A 23,541-nucleotide genomic window follows, 5' to 3' on the forward strand; every position below is an offset into this window, starting at 1 on the left:
ATAAAATTTATACACACCTGACTAGAAGAACTTAACGAGGGAGAGCAGGAATGATGATAAGGAGAATCTTAAGCTTCGACCTCCAAGCAGTCTTAACACCCCAATAGAACCAGCAAGGCAAATATTTTATTTAGGAAAATATGCCGTTTACAATCGGACCAAATAAAACTTAAGAAGTAAAGAGATTATCTGCTATTTATGGTCGAAATCCAATGGCATTTATCTAGCAATAACTCAAAATTCCTTATGTACATTTTCGTGAGTTTGGTAAAAAGTTGACGATATATAAATTTGTTTGATTAATTTAAAAATTATTATAAAAACTAATTTTAAAACAGAAGAGACCTAAAGAACATTTAGAAACATGGCCTCTTAAAGTTTCCACTTTATTTTTTCTGTTTTTCCATTCCTTAATAATTATCTCGACACTTCCGACATTCTGAAAGAAATAAGCTACTATTGGTGAATGTGATTAATCGTTCACGGCGCATGAAATACTCTTTTGGGCGTTCCACGTAACGACTACGATCGTTGGAGTCTCGACAAGAACATCACTCATGATGTCATAGTTCACGTTCACAACGACCCTCACAGAACATATTCATACTTGTCAAGAGGTGGGTTGAAGCATTCCACTAAAAAATTCCTACTTACAAATTATAACTTGGCCTCTTAAAGCTTTCGCTCAATTTTTTTCTATTAGCCATTCGTTCATATTTATCTCAACGCTTAAAATGACTTGAAAGCCATTCCACTTGTGTTTACGATTATAACGCTATGGAATTAGTGGAACCAGAAAGATCGTAGTCGTGAACGTGATTGTCGTGAGTAACTCGTGGAATGCACCCCATTTGACATCAGCTCCTAACCTAATTTTATTTTACAATGGAATATTGATTGTAGCAATTGGTATTTGCCAACTTGATAAATAAAGAATCTAAGTATTGACATTTTAACTGACAGTTTCAGAAATTTGAAGAGAGATGTATACAATTATTATATTCACATTATTTTGAACGTTCATAGCTGAAACAAAGAGTTTTTTCAAATCACCAAAATGACTTATGTTAACAAAAGGACAAGGGCTTTTCAGAATCCAAATGAATTACAAATAACACGAGTAAGATCGGAAGGGCGCATGAAAACATATCAATCAGCACAGGACTTAAGAGCTTGGAGTGATATCACAGAGGAAAGAAGGCAGTATATTTTAGATTATCAATCCAAACCCAGGCTGGTGAGTACTTAAAGTTTACGCAGTATTTAATGTATTTACTTTACATTGGTTCGATTCCAATACCTATATTTCTGGTATTTCTTAGTAACATAACAAAGCTCCTGTTCAAATTTCGTCTGTAATAACTTATATAATGAGTAATTCCCCTAATAAAAACATCTGGCATTGTAAAAATTATTTGAAAATTTTCTCTAAGTCATGTAGAAATTTGTACTGTATTCTTCTGCAAATAGGTTTTTGAAATTTCTGAGTAATAAAATATTGGAGAAGATAACTATTTAAATATTTAAGATCACTTTCTAACCTTATCCGTGCCTACAAACCATAATGTTCTTATAATTTTCACAATCACACACACATACCAACATTACTGTGTGTTATATCAGAAGAGAAGTTTATTTATAAATAATTTAAGACATCCATCATTCTCAAATTGTAGGGTTTGCATTCAGGAAAAATAATACCAGTGGAATATTTGGTTGAATCAATAGCAGCTTTCAAAAACGAGAGAATAAAACAGCTGGAACAAAGGATCAATTATTTAGAAAAGATGCTCTATTTATACTCTCAGCTGGATTTGGCGCCTCAACAGAAGAAAAAACTTGATGATTTGGTAAAATTTAAACTTTATAAATTATCATGTCTCATATTCTGAATGGTTTACATCTAAAACAACAAAAATATAACAATTAGAATTAACAATTAAAAATAATCAGAGTTTCATTAGTAAGGTGCTACCTCATCCTACTTGAACTTTTAAGTTTTGAATTTTAATTGTTAACCTACCTCAACATTCATCATAATTTTATAAAGCAAGGACACAAACATTTTAATTTCATTAGTGTTTTCTATATGAATAAAGATTTTAATAAATATATGTTTGAAATTTGTAATGGTAATAAAAAATTGAGAATAAGTGCAAGAAATAATCTACATTGTTAATATCAAATTCACTTAATACTTGAAACTAGAATGATCATTATTTTATTTGTCTTTAGAAAAAGGAACTGAATTCAGCATATGCTGAATTAACAGCTCTTCATGAGGATGTATGTGAATGTACTGCATGCCATAACTTCCCAGAGAGTAAGGTATGTATCATTTAATTAGCTTTATGTCAAATAATATAATTTCTTTTGTGAGAGTAAATAAAAATGTTCATATCTAGAGAAAAGAATTAGAAACCGCTTATTCCCATTGGGCAAAAAGAACATTCAAGGAAGATAAGGATTCGAATTCTGGTGGACCTGAAACATTAATAACTTGTGTTTGTGAAGCATGCGATGAACATTCTGAGCCAAAGGTAATATAGCAAAACTTGATATATAATATTCAACAGTTTCAGTAGATAATTCTTAAACAATTATTTTAGCATCATAAAAGTTCTGAGGTGACCATGTCTGATGAAAATTTACTTAAAACAGATCATAAAATACTACCAAAAAGTGTGGGTAGCAAAGAAAGTGAGCTCGACAGAAGAAATGTAGGTCTAAAAACTAGTTCAAATAAAAAACGTAAAAAATTTGAAAGAGAGATCATATCAACAGAAGAAAAGACTTTATTTGAAACAGAAGAAGACAGTAGCAATGAAGATATCTCTCTAAAAGAAAGAAAACGAGTTGAAAAAACTACAGTTGACACTATTGATGAAGATTCAAAATTAATGAAATATATACCCCATGAAAATAAAGTTATTTCAAAAAGCAAAGATGTAGTAAAAAAAGGGAAAAGGGAAGATGAAGATATGGGAGTTTCTATAGATAACCTCCATAAGGAACCTCCTAAATCAAAGAAAAGAGATAAAAGTAGTGACATAGAAGATCAGGATCAGAATAAAAAACTTTTGAGAGAAAGAGATCTTAGAAGCCAAGATAAACGCACCGAAGGAAAAATATTTTATACAAGTAAAACAAAAGATGGATTATTAGACAATGAAATATATAAATATGGTGTAGAGGAAGAACAAACTTCAAATGGAATTGAAAAAAAAAAGGCTGTAAAAAAGGAAATAGAAACTTCTGGGAGAATAGGTGAAGCTGACAGGGATACAATAAAAATGAAAGAAGACTATGGTCCAGAATATCAAACAGGAAAAAAAAGAAGTAGAGTAGGGTTGGACAAAAAAAATTTGAAGAAAGATATTGAAGATAAGATAAAGACAGAAAAAATACCTCTCAGTACAGAAGAGCTGATAAAAAAAGGAGAAGAACAACAAAGGAAAGCGAAAATGAGAGATGATGTCAGAGGTAAATCAGAAGACCTGCAGGAAACAGCAGAAACAAGAAAAAAAATATTAGAAAATAAAAGAATAGCTTCTGATAAAAAGGAACTCTTGGAAGAAAAACTTAGAACAGAACAAGTTTCATCAGACAAAGATGTAGATATAGATCAAAGAGACAAATCTCTATCAAAAAAAGACATGTTTGGCTATAAAAGAATGCCTCAAGGGCAAGAAAACGAAGAGAAGTCACTAAAAGAAAAAGTCAAAGCAGAACAAGTTCAAAGAGACAAATATTTAGTTGATATAGGTGGGACTAAAGATCATAGAGACAAAGGGGACTTGAAAATGATTCAAGATAAAAGATTTCACGGAGAAAAAGATGATGAATTCAGAAGCAATGATACCAACAAAAAGGCAATAAAGAAAAAAGTAGTTGATGATAGAGGAATAAAATCTACAAAAGAAAAGGTATTGGAAGAGAAACAGAAACGGGTTCATGAAATTGGAATAATCACCGGAGTAAAGGATGGGGCAGAAAAACAAACTTTAACTGGTAATAATACAGAAGCGCCAAAAGTAAAAGGAGTAGATGTAAATTATCACATGGAACAAGCAAGAAAAAATAAAATCAGAGATGATGCTAAAGATAAATCAGACGGCCCGGAGGTAACAGCAGAAAGAAGAAAGAAAATATTAGAAAATCAAAGAATAACTTCTGTGGAAAAGAATATACTGGGGAAAAAACGTAAAACAGAACAAGTTCAAGCAGACAGAGATGTTGCTGTAGATCAAAGGGACGAAGTTGAATCAAAAATGGAAATGTTTGGGAACCAAAGAATTCCTCGACAAGAAGAGAAAGCAGAGAAGCCTCCAAAGGAAAAATTTAAAGCCGAACAACTTCAAAGAGACAAACATTTAGTTGATAAAGGTGTGAATAAAGATCAAAGAGACAAAGAGGACTTGAAAATGATTTTAGATAAAAGACCTCTTCAAGAAAAAGAGAAGCGTTTGGATGACGAATTCAAAACCAATGATACAAACAAAGAGGCAATGAAGAAAACAGTACTTGAAGATAGGGGAATAAAATCTATGGGGAAAAAGTTGTTGGAAGAGAAACCTGAACAGGTCCATAAAATTAAAATAATCACTGGAGAAAAGAATGTTGCTGAAGAACAAACTTTAACTGGTTATAAAGAAAAAAAGGATATAAAAGAAAAAGAAGATATAAAAGATATTCCAAAGAGGGCAGATAAAGCTGATAGAGATATAATCAAAAGAAAAAACATTACTGATTATGGTTCTGAGGATGAAACAGGAAGAAGGAAAAGTAGAATAGGGATAGAAGAAAAAAATTTGAAAAAAGATAGGATAACAATAGGAGATAAGGGAAAGGCAGAGAAAACACCTCTCAGTATAGAAGTGCCGATGAAAAAAGGAGTAGATGTAAAGTATCACATGGAACTAGCCAAAAAAGAGAAAATAAAAGATAGTGCTGGAGAGAAGTCAGGAGGACCTCAAGAAACGGAAATAGCAAAAAAGAAAATAATAGACACTAATGGAACAACTCCAGAAGAAAAGAAGCTGATTAACAAAAAATATGAAACAGTTCAAGATAAAGATGTAACTATAGATTCAGGAGACAAATCTAAATCAAAAATGGAAATATTCAGCTATAAGAGAATACCTCTAGAAGAAGCTAAAGAAGAGGGGTCACTAAAGGAAAAACTCCAAGCAAAACAAGTTCAAAGAGACAAAGATTTAGTTGATAAAAGTAAGACTAAAGACGAAAGAGGCAGAGAGGGTACGGAAACTACAAAAAAGAAAATATTAGACACTAGTGGAACAACTTCAGCAGAAAAGAAGCTGATGAATAAAAAATATGAAACAGATAAAGATGTAACTGTAGATCCAGGAGATAAAGCTAAATCAAAAATAAAAACGTTTAGCCATAAGAGAATACCTCAGGAGAAAGAGAAAGAAGAGGAGCCACTAATTGGGGATGAAAGATTCCAACAAGAAAATGATAAGAGTATTGATGAAGAATCCAGAACCAATGATGCCAACAAAGAAGTAATAAAGAAGAAGGAAGTCGATGATAGGAGAATCAAATCTGCAGAAGAAAAGGTGCTGGATTATAAACATGCCACTAAAAAAGATATAATTACTGGAGAAAAAAAGGTGTCTGAACAATATAAAGTAAGTAGAAAAATGGTTGGTGATCCAGCTTCAATGCTAAAAGTGGGAAAAGGTCTTGGAAAAGAGCATTTAGCTGAACAGGCTAAAAAGGAACAACTTCTATTTGACCAACAGACAAAATATAATGGACAAATAGATCGAGAAAAGAAAGCATTGCAACAAAATATACTTGAAGATAAAGACTTAAGTCTATTAGAGAAGAATATCTTCAAAGGAAAGCTTAGAGAAAGCCAAGACCAAAGAGCTGGGTTGCAACCAGATGTCAGTGATAAAGTTCTAGAAAGTAAACTTGAAGGCGAGAAAGAGGGATTAATACAAATAAGGACTGATGGCAAAAAATTAATATCTAAAGATCAAGAAGTGTTGAATGATAAATTGAGAAAAGATAAGAATAAAAAAGAACGGTTGGAGAAAATAGTTTTGGGAGAAGAAGCAATAACATCAACAGAAAAGAAAGTAATAGACAATGCTCGAGAAGACGTAATGCTAGATGTCAGAGAACAAAGAGATAAAGATGGGTTGAAGAGAAAATTGATTGGTGATAGAATTCAATCACCTAGGGAAGAAAAGATGTTGGTGAAAGCTGAAAATGAAAAATTCAGGAAACAGTTGGTTGAAGCTGAAGAGCCACTTATGTCGGCACAAAAAGTTGCCTTGAAACAACGAACACTTGGGGATGAAGAACTTACCAATACTAAAAGAGAAAGTGATGAATTGAAACAGAAAATTCTTGGAGGGAAAGAAAAGATTTCGAAGAAAGTGAAAAATTCAGAAGAAATGTATCAAGCCAAGTGGCCACAAAAAACTAAATTAGTTGTAGATGAAATTTTGGAAAATGATAAAGATGTGAAACAGAAAATTTTTGATGACAAGAAATTAATACTCGAAGAAGGGAAAACGATAGAAGATAAATCAAAAGCAAAAAAAGTTTTACCTTATATGAAATTGCCAACTTCAGAACAGATATTACATGGATCTGATAAACTTTCAAAAGATAAACAGAAAATAACAATATTGAACGATAGAAAATTAACAGCAAAAGAAGAGCAGATGTTGGATGAACAACTGGAAAAGGAAAATGCTGTAAAACAGAGAAGTTTGGGAGAGAAAAAGAGTTTAAGAAAAGATGAGGAAAAAAGGGAGGACATAAAAAAGTCTTTAATTGACTATAAACAATTAATACCAAATGAAGAAATGGAAAAAACATTGATATTTGGTGAAAAAAAAATGCTCCCATCTGAGGAAAAAATGTTGAAAGGTCAGTTAACAGAAAAAATAGCCGAGAGAGAAGAGCTGAAAGAGAAAATGTTTGGCGGTAAAAAATTAACACCTGAACAGGCTACTATATTGGATCTGAAACTAAGAGAAGAACAGGCTCAAAAAGAAAATGCAAAACTTGATAAATCAATAGTAGCTTCGATTGGGAAAGAATGGCGAAAGGTGGAAGTAAATGTTTCTTCTGATGAGAAAAAAAAACATTTGGAGGATAAATTGAAAGTTCCTGCAGACAAGAAAGAATTAAGCCATGAAGAAAAGAAACGATCGGATGATGTATTGAAAGTCCAGCAAGTCGAAAAGCATGTATCTGGAAAAGAACATGGTGAGGAGTCTGAACTATTGAAAGAATTGCAGGAGGAAAAACATAAAGAAAAAGCTCTCAGCGAAATGATAAGAAGAAAAAAGTTTGGAGATAAAGAGCACACCCCAGAGGGACAAGAAATATTAGAAGCTATGAAAATAAAACAAGAAGAAAACTTGAAATTTTCTTTTCTTGAAAAAGAATCAAAACCACAAGGAGAAAAAGCATTAGAAATTAAACTAAAAGAGGAAAAAGCATTAGAAATTAAACTAAAAGAGGAAAAAGCAAAAAGGGACATTTTAAAAAATACATTATTTGGTAATAGAATACTTAGTCCCGAGGAAGAAAAAATATTAAATGCAAAGATGAGAGAAGTTCAATATAGTGAAGATATATTAAGAAAGGAACTCACTCCTCTGGAAATACGCTTATCAGATCAAAAGATGGAAGGGATGTCAAAAATGCCTTCTATATCTCCTGTGCAAAACAATTCGGTAAACCTTGAAAAAATAGAACGAGGTGCTGTAAAAAAGAATATTCTGGGAGATAGTGAATCATATCCAAGTGAATTAAAACTCCATGAACAAAAATGGAAGGAGAGCTTTAAAAAAAGTTTGTTTGAAGAAAGTAGTCCAAATGAAGGAAAAATCATTGGAGGAAAATTAAAGAGAGAAGAGCAAAAGGATTCTGAATTAAGTGGAAAGTGGTTAACTGAAGGAAAAGAGAAGGTATTGGAGAATCAAATGAAAGAGTTAACAGAAAATGAATCTTTGAAAATGAAGACTTTTGATGACAATATAGCAGTTCCAGAAGAGTTGCAGATCGAAGAAAGAGATTTTAACGATAAACAAGCATTACTTGGTGATAAAAAAATGGAAACGTTTGAGGATAAGGAAATAATTACAGAAAAAGAAAATAAGTTGAAAGCAGAATTTGAAAAAGAAAACTTGAAGAAACGTCTTTTTGGGGAAAAAGAACTGTCATCAAAAGAGAACCAAGAACTATTAGATACTTCACTGAATGAAGAAATTTTGTTCGGCAATAAAGAATTTGATGTCAATAAGGAGAAATTAGAGCTTAAAATGAAACAGTTGACAGGTAAAGAAAAGGAAGAAGCAGCAATGATTTCTTTGGAGGAGAAGAAATTGTTGGAAGCAGAAGGCAAACAAGATCATCTTAAAAGAGATATTTCAAAAAAGCAAATGTTTGGAGACATAAAACTATTTACCAAAGAAGAACAATTTTTAGAGAAATATGAAGAAATAAAAAAAAGAGATAGTTTAAATAAACGTTTGTTTGATGAGAAAATGTCAGACTGGAATAAAATCATAGAAGGCAAAGTTACAGCAGAAACACTAGAAGGGGATGAAATAGAAAAGATGGATCAAGCTGGAGACGAATTACTGGGGAAAAATTTTTTTCCTGAAAAAGGGCAGACTTTTGAAAAGAAATTCGAAGAAACTCCATTGCAAAAAGAAATTTATGAACAAAAATTCTTTGGTGGTATAAATTTAACAGAAGATGAAAAATTTGATGAGAACATAAATAGAGACAAAGATAATTTGAAAAAAATGATGCTTGGGCACAAACGATTAACTCCTGAAGAAGAAATGTCAGAAAATGCGTATAAGAAGCAAAGACAAATTGAATTGAAAACTCACCTATTTGGAAACAGAGAACTAACTCCAGCAGAAATGAAATTTCTGGAAGAAGTGTTTGAAAGGGAGCAAGCTGGAAAAATCTCGGAAAAGAAAAAAATAGAAGAACTAGCTCGTACAGGAAGTCTTGGACAGAGTTTATATGAAGGAAATAAATTATTTCCAGAACAATTGAAAGAACCAATTTTACAGAAGGATGCGTTAAGCAAAGAACTTTTTGGTGAGGGAGAAGAAGAAGGTGTAGAAGAAGTTTTAATAAAAAAAGCTCTTGACAACGACACCATGAAAACCAGAATATTCAGTAAGAAACAACTAATTCCTGGAGAAGAACTATTAGAAAAAAAATCTGAAGCTGATAATTTACTAAAAGAAGAATTGAAGCAAAACTTTGTTGGAGACAGGAAAATTACTCTGGAAAAAGATCAATTGCAGCAAGAAAAGTTGAATGAACAAGCTCGAAGGGATAGTTTAAAGAAAAAATTGTTTGGCGATAAAGAACTCACCTCAGAAGAAGCGGAGTTATTGGAAGCTAAACTAAAAGAAGAAAGGCTACGAATGAAACCTATTTGTAAAGGTATTTGTGTAGGATCTTTAAAATCATGTAACCAAGGAGAAATATGCGTAACTGGGAAAAAAATTTCACACTACAAACGCCCTGAATTTAAAAAAACTCCTTTAGAAAAATCTATCTCTCTAAGTAAAACTTATGCGGGTTGTGACACAATTAATAAATACGATCAAGATATTAGTATGAAAGCAGAAAAACGAAAAAGCTCCAAACTGACAAAAGTTCTACACGAAAGGATTTTATCTCCAAACAAATGCAATGCGCCATGTAGTACCGATCTACAAGTCAAGAAAGTACCAAAAAGTTGTGGAAAAATAGGGACAGAACCAATCATTATCACACCTGATAAAATAAGATCAAAAGAAACTGATAACTTTAAAGCATCACTAAAAAAATGTGTTGCGCCGTGTAATAATGATCGACAATTTAAGAAAGCACCAAAAATGAATGGAAAATTTGTTAAAGAACCAATTACCGGATTTGAACAACTGAAATCAAAAGATAAAAGTGATCCACTCAAAGCACGAACAAAAAAATGCAATGTTTCATATAATACCGATCAACATGTCGAAAAATTACCAGAAAGGTATGAAAAAATTGACACAGACCCAATTATTATTAGATCTGATAAAATGAGGCAAAGAGGGGAAAGAGACCTCAAGAAAACACCGAAAATAAAATGCAATGCTCCATGTAACGAAGACCAACAATTAAAGAAATCAGTAAGATATGGAAAAATGGATACAGAACCGATTATCAACAGATTTTCTAAGATTAGAGCACACGAAACCTGTAAACATAATAAAACACAAGCAAAGGTTTTAAGGTATCAATCAATAGATAAATGTCACACAGCATGTAATACAGACGAAAAACTAGAGGAACAAATTTTTATTATTGATAGCTCAAAAAGCGGACACCAAAAATGCCTATTTTCTAAAAGTGAATCTACCTTTGAGAATACCCAAATAGATATTGACATTCAAATCGGTAAAAAGGGAAAACATATAAAAATGTCCAATAAAATGCCCCCTGGATGTAATTCGAATGCATTTTATTCCCAAAAGACCTCCCCCCAACTGTGTAAATCAATACGCTTGGAAGAGCAGAAGAAAACAATAACGACTATAAATATTAATATCCCATTATTTGATGATTTTACATCTAGAGTTGTTAAGATGTCAGACAATGATCTAGAGGTTGAAATTGAAGCGAAAGCATCAAAAAATGTTGATAAACTAAAAAATACACAAAGTACTTGTGAATGTTCTGGGAAAAATCAAGTACATAACAAAGCTTCTATACCTGAAAATATAATAAAACCCCATGTTACTGATATGATCGACGAAGAACACTCTGAAAAGGATTTAGAAATTATGAAAACTTTCTATTCTTGTGAAAATATATGTCCCAATCTTTGCTCATCAACGTTATCTAAACAATTCCAAGAATCATTGGAATATAAGATTAAAGACAGTGCTTCACCTTTATTTAAAGAATCATGTGGAGCGATTTGTATAGGAAATAAACTTTCTTCTAAACAACAAACTAATTTTAAAGGTTTAGAGAAAGTAAAAAAATTTGATGCCATCCAATTAGAAGAAGAAATATATTTTGATGCCCTTGATAAAGAACATATTCAGGAGAAGAAAGAACTTACAGGAACCGAAAAATCGTTTTTGTTATTGAAGCAACTGCCTCAATCAAAATTATCTCAAGAAAAGATTTCAATATCCCAGTTACCAATGGTAGAGGATGTTGATATCATATTACCAAACTTTGATGAAATAACAATTTCACAAGATACTTTGCGTTCTGTAATTATTCCCAAGGAAGAAGCTAAATCTAAAATACCTAGAGAGAAGTATCGACATATAGATGTTAAAAGAAAGGAATCAAACGGGGAAAAAAATATAGTAATAATATCAGAGGAATCGAGAGGTATTAGAGAAGCAAAATCAACAAATAAAAGCCAATCAAAATATTCTCAAACAGAAGATTTGACTATTCCTGTAATATCGCACGAATCAGATGTTAAAAGAGAATACTTGGAAACTATAAAAAAAAATACGGGATCGGGAAGACAATTAACATCCAAAGATAAAATTATGTTTATATTATCGGAAAAAGGAAAGGAAAATTCAAATCACAAAGAGTCTGAGATATTAGAGAAACAGAGTAGTATCAAGAAAAGTGGTGTTTTAAATGAGAAAGATTCTATAAAACAGATATCCAATAAACAAGCAGGAAAAATAAAAACTGAAGAATTTGTTAGAGATGACTCACCAATTGTAAAAGAAGAAATTGCTCCTGAGAATGAAAAAAGTGTGACAAAAGATTCGATTGAAAAGATTCAGCTTAATGAAGACATCATGAAAGCAGTAGAAAAGAAGAAAGAAGTTGATTGCACTGAGATCTCAAATGTCAAGGTTGTTGATACAAAGGAAATGAAAGGAGCTGTAGTTGATGGAATTGAAGAAACTGATATAAAAGATAAAACTGGAAAAATCTTAGAAGCTGAAAATACGAAAATGTTCGAAGGAGACATAGGTGTATTGGAATTGACGTTTATTAAAAATAATAAATGTGTTGCACCATGTGCTATGCCTACTAGCGATATAATCAAAATGAAACGAATACCATACAACGAAGATATTCCTCCAATAATAAGCACTTGTATTAAAATTGAAGCTGAAGTAAGAGAAGTACCTGAACAACCTTCATTTATTGAAAATATATGTACGGCAACTTGTGCCTGGCAGTCAAAACAAGTACAAGCACATAGATGCAATGAATTTTCCCAATGTGGTTGTAGAATTTCATCATGTATATGCCTTCAATCAAATAAAAAATGTCCACTAATAAGTCAAGCAAACATAAATACACAAACTACTTCGAGAGGAAGTGATGAATTCTCTAATATTCACGATGTGAAACCAGCTAAGAAACTTCCAATATGCACTTGTAAAGAACTAATGCATTATACTACTAAAATAACGTACTTCTCACTCAACAAATATCATTTACCCTTTGAACAATGGTCTATTGATGTACAAAAATTCAAAGATAAAGCATCCGTAGTAGCAAGATCTGGTTTTTTTGTAATTCTACCTGATAAAATTCTTAATCTGAATTCATTGATACCCAGAGGTTACTCACCTCAATACCTAGAGCCAAGCATAGAAGAAACACAAGAAGATGAGAATTCTTTGACATCAATATTTCAAACAGACTATCATGGACCCTATGTGTTAAGTGAAGGACTCGAAGCACATTTTACAGGTAATTCTTTTTACAAAATTTATGCTATATTGATTAAGAATATATTCCAAATATATGCAACGTCTGTTAGATCTATTCCTTATCAGGTGCTTCCTGAGACTGCAATGCTCTGTAAATAAGCTAGTAAGGAGGTGTGGTTTACTATAGCTGATATACAAACCTTTTTTGGACCTAGTCTAGAAAGGCATTGCAACTGGAGCACTTTCATCTATCACAGAAAAACTCCAAATGCTTTTTTTTTTTCGCAATTGTAGTTGCTACCTAAATTTGTTTGATTTCTGTTCTTGTCTAGTTCTATCAAGTTTTTTCTGTTTTTGTCATATAATTCAAATATTTCAGATAATAGTTCGACTCGTTCAAGAATCGTATCCCAACTGTCATCAATCAGTATAACAAACATTTCCATTGAATCAACACCTCCACATTTATCAAACACCAATTCGAGGATCAACAGTGAAGAAGAAAATTTCAGAAATGATATAATTCTTTACTACAAATTCTCTACACCATCTTTATCTATTAGTATTGACGATATATCTAAAACTGATGAAGAAACCGAGTTAAAAGCTAAAATAGAAGAGATAGAAACTGACGACGACTTTAGAGAACACACATCAAAATGTCAAAGGAAAGTGAAAGACGAGAACAAAGATAGCACAGACGAGGTGGAAGAAACGGTTAATGAGCAAACTTTTATATCAAAATTTTCAACAAAAGATAAAGAAAATGTTAGTTCTGAAGTTAAAGCAATTACATCTACAGGAGATAACTGTCAATCAGTTATTGTTCAAGAAGTAGCAATTTTATTGAATGATGGAGAAAGTGTACAGACTGATTTAGATACAGATATGTATATAAACAATATTCATTCTCATACTCAGAATATTGACAAAATAAAACTTACTCAGCTAAAAAATGTAAGTACATATTTGTCTTAACTTTTCAAATTCTATTTTATTTACTTCTGGAATATCCCTTCTTTATTATCCACTTTTCTTTTTCAAAATATAACGAGGTATTCAAATAACACTATAAAAGATTTACTATTGCTCTTTTCGAATTTCTCATTTTTTCGTTACCAAAATAGCCTATAAATTTTATAATCTCTTTTATATGATTATATTGTGTATTTTTCAAATGTTTGTATAAGTTTTTAAAAAGGGATGGAGATGTTTTTGAAAACTACGTAACTTTGGCATTCAATATTCTAGGATAACGTATTAAAAATTACTAGAGACCAACCAAATGCTACAGATGTATCAACTAATATTCTTAAGATCAAAAGAAGTGAAATGCAAGTTGGTAACAAAAAGGCCAGAGACGATAAAGAAAGCATAAAATCCAAAGGAATTGTGGAAGGCATGGAAACATACAATTGCAAAAATATATACAATCAAATTCAGGGGGATGAAAAAGTACAACAAAAATCTTCTGAAACAGATAAAGGTGAATATTTCCTTTTCCTTTCAGATGGAAAACGACGGGATAAATGAGAATCAATACCATACTATTAACCATATTATCAAATAAGATATAAGTAACATTTGAATTACTTTTATTGTCATTTATTTCAACACGTTGCTTGAAAGACTCTTATTTTTATAGATGAGCTATTTGAAGATGCAGTGGATCAAACTCCAAAAACATCTCAAGTTTTAAAAATGCTCCCAGGACAAAGTACACATATACATACAAAAATGAGTAAAATAACTGAAACCATAATTTCAGGACTGGAAATTCCTGAATCGAATTTATCTCATAAAAAAAAGTTTAAGTTAAGGTTAATGCAGAAGATTAAATCTGTTTTAAGTCAATTTCCAATAAACAAAAGTCGATCAGAAAAATCTGGTTCTTTCAAAATAAAACATTCTAAATTTTCTACTTATTATTTTTTGATAGCACAACATTCAAAACAGTATCAATTGATGAAAAAAAAGGAAGAAAGGTGTAGCTTTGGTAAAATCGGCAGAAAAAGCTGTGGACGAAGAGGAAGCTTGAACAATGGCAATAAAAAACAAAATATTGAGAAAAGAAGAATTAATATAAAAAGTCAGTCAAAACGAGAAATGGATAGACGTATTTTACATTGCAGGACAATAGGTTCTAAAGAAAATTTATATGCTTTAGTTATTCCTAAAGATACTGAAACAATTGCATTGAGGAATAATCTAGTGGTAAGTTTTAATCATACCTCTATAATTATTAGGAAACAGTGTGTGTTCTAAAGAGAGGTAGTCACAAGGTTTTGTTTAAACAAATTAGAATGTAATTCTCATAAATAAATGATAATGATAAAATTCCGTTCCAAAGGAATCACAGAAATATCGCTGTCCTGTATAGCCTTGAGAATGTGAATGGATAAACTTTTTTACGAATTGAAGGTTAATTTTCAAAATATCGTTCATACTTAACGTATTCAACAGCTGCTACCATCTGACAAATATGTCTTAAATCATTAATTTTTCTTACATTTGACAACTTATTTTTAAATCTATCCAATTGACCATTCCTAACGGATGTAAGGAACCAAAACTGATCTAAATAATTTCAAAAGAGAGTGTGCAGACATAAATTGCCTATCAAAAATCATAATACATTTAATTTAGCAGGATATACTTAGTACTTATTACTTATTAAATTAAGAGAGGAATCTTTTGGAATATGCGAGATTATTTGGAAAACGTATTGATGAATCATTATCTTCGCCCCCATTTGGCACCTCAACTTTTAATATATTTTAGGAAAGAATCGGAAAGTTGAGAAATACTAAGATCATCAAATACTAATTTGGAATTTATAAAATATCATTTATGGGATTCTCTAAATTACTTACATGTTTTAGTTTTCATGTTAAAAAACCACGTAACAATTTAAAATGAGACTTGAATCAATTTAAATTGGAGTAAAATACACAATATTTTCCAATGCTCAATGGAACTCACATGCTTGGTATTAAAACTAACTATTTATGATTGATGTTATATCAAAGTATCTAGATCACCTATATTTAGGTTGTTAACGACAAATATAAAATTGTGAAGTTTTGCAATCACATTTATTTTTAACATACTAACCTATCTCCACTTACACTTCAGATTGATTATACTTTTATAGTACTATAAGGACCTGGTGCAGAAAAATTAGCGTTATAATTTATAGCCTCTTTTGCAACATTTAGCTCATTTGATTCCCTATGATTACCTTCTGTTCACAAATCCTTGTATTTGCTTTATTCAACACAGATATTTTACTATCGGCTTTTGTTTTTAGGAAAGTTATGAAGAACAAAAACTTTGCTATGTAGAGGCTCCTTCCAAAGACGATGCCGAAAAAGCAGGTCCTTCTAATTTACCCCAAAACCTAGAAATCTTACTAATGGACAATGAAATCAAACAATTGGACCAGAATATCAAACAGATGCGGAATCAAGACATTACACCTGAATTGAGGGTTAGAATAATAAGAAAGGAAGTAGAGGTAATGAAAAAATATTGCTCAAAACTGTCAATCATACAAAAAGAAAATGACAAACTGAAGGAGCAAATATTTTTTTATGAAGACTCATTCTCCAAATTAGGATGCTTTCCAGTCACTAAAAAGTTAATAGAAGAACTGAAACTCAAAATTGAAGCCACCATTGAAGAGGAACAGCTAAGAGAAAAAGTTCGCAATTTAGAAAAAGAACTTTGTTTGTACACCTACTCACTCAACGATGTTGAAGTGCTCAGACAAAGATCTCTACTTCTAGAGGAAGTCTTGATAGATCGAGAAAGATTAAGTCAAAAAGTAGAACAACTGGGTATTCTAGATCAAGAAATTCATAAATTAAAAAAGAAAGCAGCTATAGTGGATGAACTGGAGAATTGTGTTTTAAAAATGAGAAGAGAGAAAAATTTTTTGGAAATAGAATTGAATCAATTAAAACGGAAATTGTCTATTGTCGAAGGAGACGAATTCAACAGAAAAGCGGAAAGAGACATTCTACGATCCAAAATTGTTTGCATGGAACAGAAAATAACAAATCTCAAATCCTTATGTGAAGACAAAGAAAGATTGAGGGTAGAACGGGATCATCTGAAGTACAGTCTTGAGGAAACGATAAGGAAGTTAAAAGATGTTGAGAAAATGAAGAAACAAATTCAATGTTTGGAAGCATTGAAAGCTGAGCGTGATATATTCAAATCAAAATATGAAATTCTGATTGGATTGGAACATGAATGTGATTTATTGAGAGATCAACTAGATAGAACAAAATATGTAGAAATAGAGCGAAATTCCTTAGAAATTCGATTAGAGGATTTGGAAGCTTGTTTAGAAGATCAAGAAAATGAAAAAAAAAGATTGGTTCATTATATAGATACATTATCTAAAGCAAGGGATGAGGAACAAGTAAGATTAACATTTTAATACTATCATTATCAATACAAACTTAGAATATTAATATAAAATCCACAAAGGCAATATTCAAGGAATGTATTTGTGTAAATTTGAAGTACTAGTGCTAGCTTTAATATTTGACAAATTACACAGCCACAGCAACATATAGTTCTCAACGAATTTTGAACGTTTTACATTGGTATGAAACAGATTTGATGTCAGTTTAAGTATCACTTTTGTATTTATTATGCTGCCTAAATAGTAAAAATGTTCCATTTCTATTTGTTGTTAATAGACATATGTCATCCGTGAATTCACAGTTTTTCAATTTTTTCTGTTTGCTTCATTATCTAATCTATTAGAATGTTAAACAAAGTTGGCGGCAAATAACTTCATTTTGTACCATTATTATTTTCCCTGGCATAATATGATCAATGCAAGAGTTACCATTTTTGAATACAGCTTCATTATTGGGCAGTTTGTCTTTTAGTGATTATCCAAAATAATTATAGCCATGAGGTTACTCCACCTCGTACCGAATGACAGTTTTTACAATTATTTGTTGATAGTTTGATAATTATTCTAGTCTTTTAGACTACTCTCATCATTCCAGATTTTTATCAGGAGTATTGCTGTTGAAAGATATGTATGTTACTTTATTAGCTCTGCTGGAATACCGCTATTGATTTCTGCTAATTCTTCCGTCATTTTTATTGTTACTCTATACTTTTTACTAATTTTCTATTAAAGTTAAATCATCAGCATATGCTATTATTTGTTTTGATTCATTAACGATTCTTCCTTCAATATCATATTCCTTCATTATGCCTTTCATTGCAATGTTAAACAATACCGCTGAGAGGCCATCACTTTGTCTTACCTCAGCATTTATTTCAAATTCCTCAGGTGGTCATTACTTCCATCGGTTTTTCTTCTTTTCTACTATTGAACCATTATCGCTTATATCATCTTTGTATTCATTTTCTCTTTCCAGAAAAGTATTTGCAGACGTTTTCAAAATAGTTCCTGAGAGTTAAAAATAGTCATTTATTCGTTACATTGAATTGAAACCAAAATATTTTTAAAACAGAAAGCAAATTGGCAATAAACACAAGATTACCTAAATTTTCGTTAAATTGCTTGGATAAAATTTTATCCTTGCTTTGGACCAACTTTTTTAAATTTGTTAATTCAATTTATTTGACTTACATACTACATATTTTCCAATGTTGTGTTAAATGAATTGTTTGTATTATTTATTAGGAGAAGTTCAAGAAATATGCAAACCAAATGAGAGTAGAAATTGAGAAGAAAGATAGTTTGATAACTTCTACCCAAGAAAAATTAAGTTTTTTAGTAACTAGACTTGAAGATTCTGTCAATGACCTTAATTCTCAAGCACTAGAACACAAAAGTAAAACCAGTAACTTAGAATCAGACATTAATACTTTAACTCTTAAATTAAATAATTTGAAAGCAAAAAACGAGAAGCTGGAGGACTGTCTTAGAAATATCGAAGATGAAAATCAAAGATTGATACAACATATCATGAACTTAAAGAAAGAAAATGATAATCTTATAAAAAATCTCAAGAATCTAAAAGAGAATAATATTTTTCTGATGAAAACATTGGAAAAAAAAGAAGATTCGTTGAACTCGACAAGTGAAGCTTAGAAATCTAATACAGAATATGTCGTGTTACAGTGAATGACAATTTTATACAGTATTAATAAATTATATGATTTTTCACACAGTTTAATGTATTATTTGATAAGAGGGACGATTAAGTAAATGTAGATGTAGAATCCTTCCATCTATATAGGTTTTGGAAATATTGAAAAAGTCCAAATTTTAACTATAATGAATATGGAATATATAATCTTTGCATCAAAGAACGACTTTTTGTCCAAGAATATTTTGGTTCTCATATTGTTCTCAAACATACGGATATAATAGAAATGCTTGGACATTCTGCACACAAATTTTTTTTCTGATTATTGGTCTACTATTTGACAAATGCTAAAATCCAGCTGCAGTTTCAAAAGAATGTTGGGTATTCATAGTATTATAAAAAAATCATAAACTATCAATATTTAATCATGAAAATGATATCTCTCGTAATTTCTTGTTTCTTAGACCTTTTGATATATTTATGCATCTAAATGTTCTTGATTTTGGGTCTCATCAGTTTCAAAATTAGATTTTTTTTTTTGATAGTTTTTAAAAGAAATATAAATTTTGACCAACTTTTTTAAATTCGTAAATTTGTTAATTCAATTTATTTGACTAGAATAACAGAATAGTCAAATACAATATAAGAAATATATACATAAATGTATTACAATAATTAATTCAGATTTTCGGTGATTTTCGATATCATCGACATAATATTTCACTAAAATCTAAAACGCCAAAAAACAAAAGAAGTAATATATATCAAGTGCCTTGTACTAATTGTGACGCGGTCTACATAGGGTAAACCTCTCAGTTTTTAGAAAATAGACAAAGAGGTCATCAACACGATAAAAAAATAGACCTGCGTTAACAAAACATGAAATATCATAAAAACAAAATTCAATTATAAAGATTCAAAAATTCTTGAAACAAAGCTTTATATATATATATATATATATATATATATATATATAAGAAGTCTTTGCCAGCTATATTATATATTATATATATTTGGACGATTTTAATTTAGAAGCACGTTCACGAAACCAAATTTATTTTATATATATATACATAGGGAGATTCATTAAAAATGTCATGTCCAATCTCTGAACTGTAGATTCTAGACCTCAAAATATGATGATTCTGCACGTTTTTTGTCATGAGGAATCATAATTTGCACTCTAATTTAACATTGCTAATAGAGGGCGCTAGTTACACTAGTTTGTGTTAATTAAATCAATGTAAACTTTTTTTGGGGTAAACTTACAACTAAAATATTAAAAAGCGTTAAATTCTACAAAAAAAGTTACCCTTCTTTGATTCGTGTAACTCAAACTAGTTATTTGCTTCTAAAATTTCGATAAATTTTAATTTTTTCATAAAAAAATTTTATCATTTCTTTAATATGTAACAATAACAAATTTGTAAATAAAAATAAAAAGCTTCAAAGCAAATGCTCAAAATGCCCACCATTTACTTCAATACACTTTGTGATCCGCTTTCGTAAAGATCTCTCAATATGAAAATCACATTCGTGAATTAAGCCGTGGTTTAATTTTTCTTTTCAAGTAGGCTTGTGTCACTTTTAGACAGTTTGTGTAGAAGCAAAAGTTGGATAAAAAAAGAGATACATTAGTATACCATTTATTAACAATTTAGTAATTAACAAGTGTAATAGTTATTTATCAAATAATGCTTAGGTATAACGATTTTTCCAATAATGAGATGCGTGATATGATTTGTGTGTTTGCTCCGTCAAATTAGAGTAGTCCAGCCGCGGCTCGAAGATATTCACAATTATACCCAAATCGAAGGCAACCCAATTACAAACTGTACCGAAATCTTTACAACCGCTTAGGTGAAACGGTGTCTTTACGATGAAGAAGATGAAATTTTAATTTGTGTTACGGAGAATCCAGATATCAGTACTCGCCGATTAAGTCTGCAAAGAGGTAGAAGCCAATCATCTATTTTTAGAATACTGAAGAGGGAAAAATTGCATCCATATCATTACACTCCTGTTCAGAATTTATTACCTAAGCGTTTACAAATTGCCCATTTTTTGCAATATAAACAAAATGTTAACCTAGACCAGGCAACATTTACCAGACGAGGAATATTTAATTATAAAAATAATCATTTGTAGGATTCTGAACCAATTTATTTAGATTTTCTTCAAGAACATTTACACGAATTATTAGACGATATACCTCTCGCTTTAAGATAAAATATGTGGTTTTTGTACGACGGAGCACCACCACATTATTCTTTACAAGTTCGTCAATACTTAAACGAACAGTTTCCACATCGTTGGTCGTGGAAATGAGTTTGTTTGGCCACCAAGAGGCCCTGATTGGATTTGGATTTTTTCATTTTGGTCGCAAATGAAGGCATTAGTTTACAAAGAAAAAATTACTTCTCCACAACTGCGATGGAAAATAGAAGAAGCCGTGAATGTAATTAAAAATAATAGACAAGGATTATTTGATATTAATAGATCTTCACGAAAGCGGATCATAAAGTGTGTTGAAGTAAATGGTGGGCATTTTGAGCATTTGCTTTGAAGTTTTTTATTTTTGTTCACAAATTTGTTATTGATACATATTTAAGGAATAATAAAAATTTTTTATAAAACAATTAAAGTTTATTGAACTTTTTAGAAAGGATATAGATAGGTTAAAAAATTAGGATTATCGTCGTAGGATATAACAGATGATATGTTAATGTCAAAAATTTTAAGTTCTTGGCCAGATAGGTTTAATTTCTTTAAAACTGCATGGAAGTCCACTTCAAAAAATAAGAAACATCTCAAGAATCTTACAGCTTTGTTATTATCCGAGAATGAAACATGTATAAATAAAGAGAAAGGTCACTTGGTTACTTTTAATGTAAATGCAATGGTATGTCACAGGTGCTTAAAAAGGGGATATTACTCATTTGCGTAGAAATGGGGATAGAAATATGACAAGTGAAATAAATGTTATAACTGCGGAAAGGGAGGTCACTATGCTAAGAACTGTGAAACAATAGACAAACAAGTTAAAAAGGAGAATATAGCGTGTAAAATGTGTAAAGAAACTAACTGCACTGAAAATGATTGTTATTTTAGGAATAGGCATGGTGAAAATCTTTCACATAATAAAAATAAAATATTGTAATTTTCATCCTATGAAATAGAGTAGGAAACCTTACACATATTAACAATATTTTTGTGATAGATTCAGGCTCTACCTCCCACATGTTTAATGAAAAAAACCTATTTACAAATTTTGTAGAGAAAAATGTAGATATTTATGTAGCTAAAAAGGGCAGTGAAATAAAAGCCAGAGGATTAGGGGTTATTGAAAATGGAAAGTGTATTTTAAATGAAGTTCTGTTTGTGTCGGATTTAAGTAAAAATTCAATTTCTGTTAATGCCTTTATTGAAAACCAGAGGTAAGTTATTTTTGAAAAGGAAAAAGTATATGTTATGAAGAATGATGAAAAAGTTTTTGAAGGGAAGAAAATTCAGCAGGTTTTAATGAAGTGAATTTTAGTAAATGTGGCTTTGTAACAAGTTATTTGACGGAAATAAAAGAAAAAAAATTTATGAATTGATATAGAAAATTGGGAAATTTTATATATTAACAACATTAAAAAATTAAGAGAAAACTATATGATGATGGATATAGACAATAAGGATATAAACAGTTTTGACACCCTTTGCGAAATATCTTTGAAAGCAAAGCAGGTTAGATTTCTGTTTGACACCGAGAGGACCATAGCAACAAAGCCTTTGGAAATCATACATACAGAAAAATATATATCTTAACTTTTTTGGATGACTATACTCATTATGAGGTGATACATCTTCTGAAACACAAAAATGATGCAATAGATTATATTAAAGAATATTTAGCAGAAATGGAGATATGTAAAGGAATTAGAGTGTAAAAGTGTGAGGTGTGACAATGGAAAAGATTTCATTAATAATGAAAGGATGACGTATTCACCACAGTTAAATGAATATGAGAGGCTAAATCGAACTTTGCAAGAAAAAGTGAGATCAGTAATATTTGATGCTAAATGCATTAAATTTTTTGGGGAGAAGCAACAAGAATAGCAGCATATCTTTTTTATATCTTGACGAGGGTTTTTAACTACTTTTATTATAATAATTTAGTTGAGAACATTATGGAGGGGTCTGTCGGTAATATGTATTCCTAAGATTGAGTCTTCTGGATTTGTGTATACTGTTTCATTGTCAGGGTCTATTTGGACAATTATGGAGGAATTCTCTGGATTGAGAGTTTGGTTAAGGTTTTTGTTGAATTCTTTCATGTATTCGAGAAATGGTTTAAAGTTGCAGGGTAAATTTCTACTCTATGTAAAACGTCCCCGTTACTATTTGATTTACCTCGTTTTTATACAATTTCATAATCAAATTCCTCTAATTTTAATCTTCAACGTACTAATCGCGAGTTTGGCTTTTAGAGCATTGCTAGTATTATTAAAAGAGGGTGTTACTGATATATGAAAAATTTCATACTCTTTTTCAATTGGAGTGGTTTTAACGGGACCGTTCAAGTATATTTTTGCAATATTATCTTGATAATGTCTACAACTGCATAACAGGCATTTTTGCAGATTCGATAGAATTCGGTTCAATCCTAGCTAAAAATAATAATTTTCTTCTACTGTCGTAATGTGAAAGGGGGAGCTGAGCTTTAGTTTTTTTAAGGATTAAATTTTTGAGATCTATTTCTACAC

At 30.7% G+C, this 23,541-nt stretch overlaps 1 protein-coding gene across 1 annotated transcript; it reads left to right on the forward strand.

Annotated features, from left to right (window-relative positions):
* The first annotated feature begins 1,057 nt into the window (after positions 1–1,057).
* LOC130451999 (uncharacterized) lies at positions 1,058–18,792 on the forward strand. Its single transcript, XM_056791358.1, has 15 exons — positions 1,058–1,237; positions 1,677–1,850; positions 2,236–2,328; positions 2,406–2,540; positions 2,610–2,817; positions 2,929–6,470; positions 6,528–7,254; positions 7,435–8,094; positions 8,164–11,030; positions 11,103–12,741; positions 13,081–13,658; positions 13,953–14,187; positions 14,641–14,915; positions 16,012–17,130; positions 18,382–18,792. Exons 1-15 carry the CDS (start codon positions 1,058–1,060, stop codon positions 18,790–18,792), a joined length of 12,843 nt encoding a protein of 4,280 aa, XP_056647336.1.
* The last annotated feature ends 4,749 nt before the right edge of the window (positions 18,793–23,541 follow it).

The sequence above is a fragment of the Diorhabda sublineata genome, chromosome Y (genome assembly GCF_026230105.1).
Source record: "Diorhabda sublineata isolate icDioSubl1.1 chromosome Y, icDioSubl1.1, whole genome shotgun sequence".
In the NCBI taxonomy this organism is placed as follows: Eukaryota; Metazoa; Arthropoda; class Insecta; order Coleoptera; family Chrysomelidae; genus Diorhabda; species Diorhabda sublineata.

What these genes read in the sequence shown, in the direction of transcription:
- LOC130451999 (XM_056791358.1), top strand. Translation starts at nt 1,058, where the DNA reads ATGACTTATGTTAACAAAAGGACAAGGGCTTTTCAGAATCCAAATGAA. An exon ending in ATGAACATTCTGAGCCAAAG is followed by an intron (nt 2,541 to 2,609) that starts GTAATATAGCAA and finishes CAATTATTTTAG; the next exon opens with CATCATAAAAGTTCTGAGGT. An exon ending in ATTTTAAAGGTTTAGAGAAA is followed by an intron (nt 11,031 to 11,102) that starts GTAAAAAAATTT and finishes GAACATATTCAG; the next exon opens with GAGAAGAAAGAACTTACAGG.